Here is an 8,646-nt window from a genome sequence, read left to right on the forward strand (position 1 = left end):
AAGTACAGTAGTCTCCATATACTTCACATACCTTTCCCCCATTAAAAATTATATATAATGTTAAATACATTATTATTAAAGACTCAATATTGATATATTCCTTAGTTTTCCAAAGCTCTGTTTATAGTTGCACATTACATATACTTCTCATATTCTCTCTTCATAAAATAACTTATTAGTTCATGTGCAAATATTTTGTGTGGCTGTGACTGTGGGTGCATATATGCCATGGTACATGTGTGGAGGTCAGAGGACAATTTTGCGGAGTCTGTTCTCTTCTTCCACTTCATGGATTCCAGGAATCATGCTCAGGTTGTTAGGTTTGGAAGGAATTGACTTTACTTGTTGAGCCATGTTATGGTCTGAAACTCTCTCTTATAGCTGAGTCTTGTGTTCTATCTCTTTGAGGTCAGAGTTTTTATATAAACTATCAGAAATAATTCTGCACAAGAAATTTATCTTTACTTTGCATCTATTCTTATTTTTATATCAATTTGGCTTTGTGATATTTATTTTATACTTTGTTTTGTTATCAAATATTGTTAATTTGGATTTTCACATCGTTACACTTCAGGAGATTGAAAGATCTTGCAGTTGGCCTGACCTTCTTTTGATACATTTACATTACGATTTTTAAGATTTTACCTTTTAATTTTAATTATGCATATATGTGTGTGTTTCTGTGTGAGTATGTGCATGTGAGGATAGGTGTCTGTGGAAAGCAGGAGCTTGAGTTACAGGCAGTTGTGAGATGCCGTATATGATTGCTGGGAATTGAACTCAGGTTCTCTGGAAGAGCAACAAGAGCTCTTAAGTTCTGAGTCATCTCATCTGCTCTATTAAACTTCATTCTTAATGGATTTTTGTGATTTTCATACAACATAGTTTATTGGTATTTATATCCTGCCTCCATGCACACCTCTCTCCACTGGCCCCCACCTAACTTAACATATAATACAGCTTACTGTCTGATTTGTGTACCCAAATGTCGTTCGTGAACTCGCAGCAATGGTGACAGCCCTATGCAGGACTGAAATTTTAATTTCATTAAATTTCAATTATGTGTCAAAATATTCTAAATTCAATCCCATGCACTAGTCCTATGCAGTCTCAAAACAGACAAAATCCCAGGACAGACATGGGGAAGTGGATAAGAAATCCCAATCCAACCAAAGGAACTTTGGCAATTGATGGCTGCTAGGAGGGGGAAAGCATTTATTATTTTTAAAAACACAAGCATGCCAGGTTCATTTGGTAAAATAGATTTGATTTAAATTTCTTTTTTGTAAAGCTGCTTTTATCCAGTCCTCCAGTTCAGTTTCAGGTTTTTTGAGTTTTTGTTTGTTTGTTTGTTTTTGTTTTTGTTTTTGTTTTTTTGTATACAAGAATGCCAGAGTAAAATATTCACATGTATGGATAGGAGTATCTGTGCATGGATGTATATACAACACTACAGCTATTTCACCCATAGTCATAAGAAATAGATCCATAAAAGTAGCAAAAGTCAATATATGCCTTTGGAGACATGTAACACACACATGCAAGTTGAAGAAATAACTTAAAACTAAATTACTTCATAGACAAGATGTCTCAGTAAATTTGTATCACATCAATCTAGTACCATATATTTTGTGTTTTTTATTCATAAATTCAAAGGTGCAAATTTGCCTTCCAATATCAGAAATAATGATCGTAGATATTTAATTTCATTACACAAAGAAACATCAGCAAAATAACAGCATGTAATAAGGATGGAATGGAGTTGCAAATTATTTAGCATAAATGTATTTAAATAAATGTTAACAAAAATATATATTCAATAAAACAATCCTAGAAATGAAACATAAGGACCATAACATTTCACTGTCAGGAAAAAAGCTGTGAGTAAAGATAATTAAAATGCAAGGAAAGATCCCATCCCTGAAATACGTTGTATTATTTAGTTAAATTTCAATTATGTGTCAAAATATTCTAAATTCAGTGAAACACTTCAGTAACATAATTTTGCATAGTATTTTTTAAACCAGAGTTGGAAAAATTTAACCTCAACTTATCAATAATAATATTATAGTGTAGCTGGGCATGGTGGTGCATGTTTTAATTCCAGCACTGGGGTGGCAGTGGGGAGGGGGAGCAGAGACATGCAGATCTCTGTGAGACCAAGGCCAGTCTCCTCTACATAGTGAGTTTCAGGTTAGCTGGGACTACAAAAGACTCTGTCTCAAAAAAGAAGAAAATATTACATATTAATTCATTCCATATTCTTTCTTTTGTAATCAGTTTCTTCTGAATAATGCAGTGTAACGCAAAATAATGGAATTCCTTGTTCTGAATTTCAGGAAACCACAGTCTTTTGCCTTTCAAGATATTAACCAACAGGCACCCTGAATAAATAATTCTGAGTGGACTAGCAATTTTATGTGTGTATACAAACTTTACAAGGAAAATTTATTTTTCAGAGCATGAGGAGGAAAAAACAATATGGAATTTTGTATTTGTGTTTGGTACTTAGCAAATGTCACAAAAAGGTAAGTCTTAAGTATGCCATATCAATGCCAATTCTTCTTCTGTCCCTTTACAATAAATCACTACACTTCACTGTGGCTTTTTGGTATTTCATGTGTCATTAACGAATAAAAAGGCTTTACCTCAAAATATTTTATTTACTTCAAACCAACTCTGAATTTTTAGAAACACAGTCACTTAGGGGTTGATATTGCTAATTGAAGCACATTTTTTATCAATCTTTGTATTATGAGTATTTTGAACTCCTTAGAAAAAGTTTATGTGAGAAAAAGACAGAAATCTAAGAAAAGGGCACTTTTGGCTCAGCTAGATATATGCTTCCAGTGTTAGGATGCCCTATAGATTCATTAATTGAATTTTTGTGATTTTCATACAATATAGTTTGATGATACTCAGGTCCCTTCCCCTACTGAACCTCACTTCACTACTCTGCCCAATTTAATGTATTACCTTTCAATGAAAATATTCACAACTCTTTTTTGTTTTTAATATTTTATTTAGTTGAAAACAATGCCACAAAAGTTTGATAGTAATTTTTTTCTAAAATACAAATTTTTAATTAGTATCCAGAGCTTAAAAGGACAATGTTATTTTATGTGACTCAAACATGATGTTTTTTAAAACATATGCATGATGCATATTACTTGACAGATACAAATTTAACAAATACATTTGTACTTTTATTGTATGAAAACCCAAATGCAAGATTTCAGATTTTAGAAAATACGTTTTAGAAAATAAGAGATTCTTTTTTGTTGGAGAAAATTGGACTGACCAATTGATCTTATATATGTATATTTTTAATTTTATTTATCATTTATTTTTTATTTTATGTGTATTCATGTATTGTCTGCATGTAGGTAAGTTCATTCCTGTTGTGCAATGCCCTCAGAGATCAGAAGAAGCTATCGGATCCCCTGGGATTGGAGTTAAGGACAGTTGTTAGCTGCCATGTGGGTGCTGGGATTTGAACCTAGGTCTTCTGCAAGAACAACCAGTGTTCTTAACTGTTGAGCCATATATACATTGAGATTGGCATATGAAATAAACAGTGGTATTATTCAAAGTAAAGTGAGAAATTATTAACTTGTTTTTTCATTTATTCTGCATAGCAGCTTTAAAAGCACAGTACTATTTTCTTTCTGTTTTTTCATTTGTGTCATACTATTATTTATTTCTAAAATTGAAGTTGCTTAAGATGAAAATTAGCTGCTAATGCTTGTAAAATGTGTACTTTAAGGATAAATTGTTTCCCTTTTTTAAGCAAATGGAAAGTAAATTTATTTTCTTCTTAAATAATTATCAGGCTTCTTGAACATTGCAACTCTAAGGGCTGTACTGGTAGGTTTTTAGACACAAATCATTCCTCCTTGAAATTTCTATTTCAAAGGGATCTTACAAAGATGAGGAACATAAATCTCTTATTGAATTTGACTCCATGTAAATATTGTTTTCAAAAATCAAGTACACTGACATGTGTCTGTTATCCAGAAAGGATATAGGTCCCTGTTCATGAGGCAGATGGTTAAGGGCCAGAACATCTAGTTTCCAAGACTGTTCAACGGTGCATGGTTACAGGATGCCTGGAAAGTCACCTTTGGGGCAAAGGGACATGCACGTGTTATCATAAAGTCATCACAATGAACAGGGTAGGCAACAATTTTTAGATCACTAGGTAATCTAAATGATTTTTTGTACTTTATTCAATTGACTACATAGGGGCATATGACACTGATTTATACAGGATAAAAAAAAAATGATGTGTGGTAGTTTTGCACCCATAAGTGGAAAAGGAGCAGTAACCTATTTGGTTCATATTTGTAAGTCAGAAGCTTGTTTTGTTCCTTCACTACATTCGAATATCTGCTCAAATGTTCTTGCTTGAGAAAAGCCTTTATTATTTAAAGAAACACCTCTTCTGTTATTCTTTTCCTTCTAATTAATTTTCATTCATGCTCTTTACAGCCATTTAAAATTGATTTTTTTTCATTTTTGTTTTCATTCTATATATCCCATGAAAACAGTTTATTTCTTTTGCTCCAATTTTGTCCAAACGCCTAAAAGAGTGCCTAATCATAATGGATACTCATTTGTGGAGTTAATTATCTCATTCATTGAACTGTCTTTTTCTTTTTTTATAGCAATATATACAATGATAGCTACAATATATTTAAGATTTCATTGGAACTATACAAAGGGATCAGTTGAAGATAGAAATTTTAGTCATATCACACAGTCCAAAAGTGAAAGACATGCAAGATACTACATCTCTACACTTTTCAGTTTACGCAAAATATTAAAGTCCAACAGGAAAAATAAGGGTAAGATCTACACTCTGACTTATCACATTAAACTGAATAGCACAGTGGATTCCAGTTTTCTACTAAGGCATGTATTGGGACCGTAAACCTGCCATATTAATTTTATTCAGCAACTGTTGATTAATATAATGTGGAATAATGCTACTGTTTGACTTCCATTAATATAATAGTAGAATTACTTACTTAGAAACAACTAAGTAAGCTAACTATTGTTATAGCTAACAATTTTGTTACATAAACATCATGTTCATAATACAATCCTACTATGTGTTATCATTGGAACTTAATGGTTGAAACAAAGAAAATAACGAATACTTGAAAAAGGTAGTTACTCAAAAGCAAAGATACAGAGTTCGTAGTTAACTATCATAAAAATAAAATGGCAAATGAACTCTGTATTCTGATAATAGGAATACTGAAAAGCATACTATTTAAGTAAGTAACATAGCTGTTTCTAAACATGCTATGTACTTGTTATTCAAACTTATAGGGAGATATTTGAATATTTTAATTCTCAAACCAACACATTAATATAGTTTTAAAACATTGGCTTTAATATCTTGCAGAACTAATTTAAGTTAGCCTGTTATGTTGCATATATGTATATGAGATCATTTTCTACTCAATTCTTATAATATTTACAGGAAGTGGAATGGCTTATAGAGCATTGTTTTGCAGAGGTATCATAGGCTGCTTGTACTAGTCTGATGGTTTTCCATAGATGACTGTTTTTATTTTATTTTAATTTACCGTATTTTATTTTTAATTAAAATGGTTGTATTGAGAGCCTGACACGCTCATGCCAATTAATCACAATTTTCCTCTTATTCTGCAGTCTTTGTAAAGAATAGAGAATTAGAGAAGCAAAAGCCAAAAAGCTCTTTCTTGAACTATCTTGAAACAAAGCATGAAAATTTAAAATAGGTAATGAGATGGTAATAAGTCATAATACTTCAATGAATGCTTCAATAATACTTCAATTTAGTGCTTCCCTTCTGCCTAGATACTCTGTACATTTGTAATTACTTCCTGTGTTTATTTTCAGAAAATATTAACATTCCTTTGAAATCATAGGATAATTATGAGACAGTTTCCTTGTAACATAAAGAATGTCAAAATCATAAGAGAAATAAACAAGTGCTGCATTACACTCAAAATTCTGTCCATCAATTTTTAGCATCTAATTTGCAGTAATTTCTATTATACTCATTTTTAGTTACAGACACCCAAAGAATTTCTTTAGTGATTCACAGTGTGTAATTTAAATTTGTATATAGCAAAGTTAAATACATCTGTCAACTTCCAAGTCCAGTAGTTAAATAGTTCTGTGATGATAGATGAAGGGAAAGTGCTTCAAACTTAAAATATTGATACCATATTATTCAAATTTCTTTTAGTTTAATCAAATAAAATATTCAATACTAACAGTTACACAGCTTTCCTTAGGTAAAGAAAAAATATACAGATATACTCACACATAAATATTTAATATCTTAAAAAGTTTATATTATAGACAGTCTAATATCATACATAAAGTCATTTCACAAATTCTTTTTATATTTGCATTTCAACAAGACTGAGTTCCTATAAACCTGTCATTTTGGAAAACCGGTTTAACTTTTAACACAGTGTTGCTTTCTGGCTTTTTCTTTTGATATTTTACTTTGAGTTTATGGAAACAAATACTGTTTGCTAAATATACCTAACAAACTTACATAAGGAGACATATCCCAGTCTTTGATCAGAACACATCAAACATTTAGATTTCCTAATATATTTCTATGCTAAATTATTATGAGATTTTCAACACACCAAAACATTTACCTTACAGCACTTCTAATATTTAATTTCATGGAAAAATCAGTTACTACTAATCATTTTAATAATATCAAAATTTCTGTTAGCAAAACAAGCAAACAAACCAAAACCAAGCAAAGAAATTCTAGGTTAAGTTATATTAAGAAGTACTAGAGAATTGTACAAAATTTTCTCCCATTCAAACTTCACTGATGGATACAAAAGTTAGGATAAAATCACGTGTCTTATAAATTATACCCCAAATACATATTATGTTTTCCTAGTCCATTTAATGTCCTAAAATAATTAACAAGCTCCACTTCCTACTTTAAGATCCTGCTAAAGTAAACAGCTTCTTGTTATTTTGTTAATAATTTTTCCACAATTGCAAACTAAATGTGAAAGTAATGCCAGTTTAAGGGAATCTTAACTGCTAAGTAAAGTTCCATATTCTCACTAAAAAGAAATAGTTTGAAAACCATTAGTATGAACTAAGCTACAGATCAGGATATGCTGAGCAGTTGCGGCTTTTAATTGTCAAAGTTACCCCAGCTCCACTTCTCAAAACAATCGTCACTACTTGAATATCTAAAGATTAAAGATATTTACAGAGGTAAAAATTATAAAATATATCTTAGAACTGAAAGAGAATTCTGAATGTAGTGAAAAGGCATTAGAAGTAAACCCACCATCAGAAAAAAAGAAGTTCCTATTATTTATCAAAACATATGTGTGATTAGTGTTCCTTCATAGACTTATTGGCAGGGGTTTCTTGGAGGTCCTCATTGGCTGCAAACAAACTCACAGACTATTATAACACTTGCTAGTTAGCACTAAATGAGAGTTCTAGACAAAAACTTAATGTAGGTTAAGGCTTTTACTTATATAACTCAAAACTCCTACCGTGCTCTAGAATCTTCTATGTTGTCATCAGCCATCATCTCCAGATCTTGTGGGTGCCTCTCACGAGCTTCTTTGAGCAAATTCTCTTCTGGACCGGCTTTAGGAGTGTCTTCATTTGCTTGAAGATGTGCTATCAGGTTTTGTTGGTGCCAATTCTGAAGGACTCTTTGATGAGTAGGGGCTGGTCCTGGCACCGGTGTCAGTATATTGTGGTGGACAGGACTGTTGCCTTTCTTCAGTCCGTTTCTGTCCCGAGAATGGTTCTTCAACCTGCCCTGAACCGGGGTCCCTCTATGCTCATATCCTTCCTGCTGAAGGCAGCTTCCAGTGTTAGGCGAACCTTGAGAAGGGTGACTAAACCATCTCCAGCGTAGCCTCAGGATCTGTTTCACATCAAACTCTTTCTTGCCAGAAACGGACATTGTTGCAGGATGAAAGACAAAAGCCTTCTCTAACAGAAAGGAAACGGAGCCTTTGTTATCTCTTGTTTCTCTGCCTCTTCTGTAGAACTAACAAAAGCACAAGTGCAGAGAGAGAGAGAGAGAGAGAGAGAGAGAGAGAGAGAGAGAGCAATCTTTCTTGCTTGCTCTCCCCTCCCCCTCTGCCTATGATACACTGTGAATGCTTCAGCCCAGCTGAAGCAGAAAGCTGCCGCTAATAGTGTAGGTGGGAACCCATACTGACAGGATGATGAGGTCAGACCTTAAACAAGTAAATCAGCTTAGCACAGGAAAGCAGCTACCATAGCACCCTCCAGATGCTAGATTTGCAAGCTCACAGTCCTCCCGCCTAGACTTGTAAATATCTAAACTCAGCTTCTTTTATGCCTAAGTGCAATAGCTGCAACTTAAACCAGGCAAGTTAGTAAAAACAAAATGTGTTTAAAGTCATTTCCTTCTGGACAGCGCCCCGCCCCACGTCTTATTCATTCCTGAGTAGTCCACTTCTAAAAATGTGCCAATTTGTCCCTGAAGAATTTCAGACAGGGAATTCATTATGATCTATTTGGGGATTCTTCTTATGGAAATTTTGATTATAGATCATTAAAGAAGAACATCTTACCCTCCTTGCCCTTGTGCAAATCTTATTATATGTGAAG

At 32.9% G+C, this 8,646-nt stretch overlaps 1 protein-coding gene across 2 annotated transcripts in view; it reads right to left on the bottom strand.

The window, feature by feature from the left end:
- Klhl4 (kelch like family member 4) overlaps positions 1–8,034 on the bottom strand; it is a 78,760-nt gene extending 70,726 nt beyond the window's left edge. For both annotated transcript variants that reach the window (XM_017795595.1, XM_008822443.2), the window contains exon 1: positions 7,548–8,034. In XM_017795595.1, the coding sequence (XP_017651084.1) occupies positions 7,548–7,969 (422 nt within the window). In that variant the 5' untranslated portion in view covers positions 7,970–8,034. The remainder of the gene's footprint in view (positions 1–7,547) is intronic.
- Positions 8,035–8,646: the final 612 nt, after the last annotated feature.

This window comes from Nannospalax galili, unplaced genomic scaffold (assembly GCF_000622305.1).
Source record: "Nannospalax galili isolate Female #2095 unplaced genomic scaffold, S.galili_v1.0 scaffold10, whole genome shotgun sequence".
In the NCBI taxonomy this organism is placed as follows: domain Eukaryota; kingdom Metazoa; phylum Chordata; class Mammalia; order Rodentia; family Spalacidae; genus Nannospalax; species Nannospalax galili.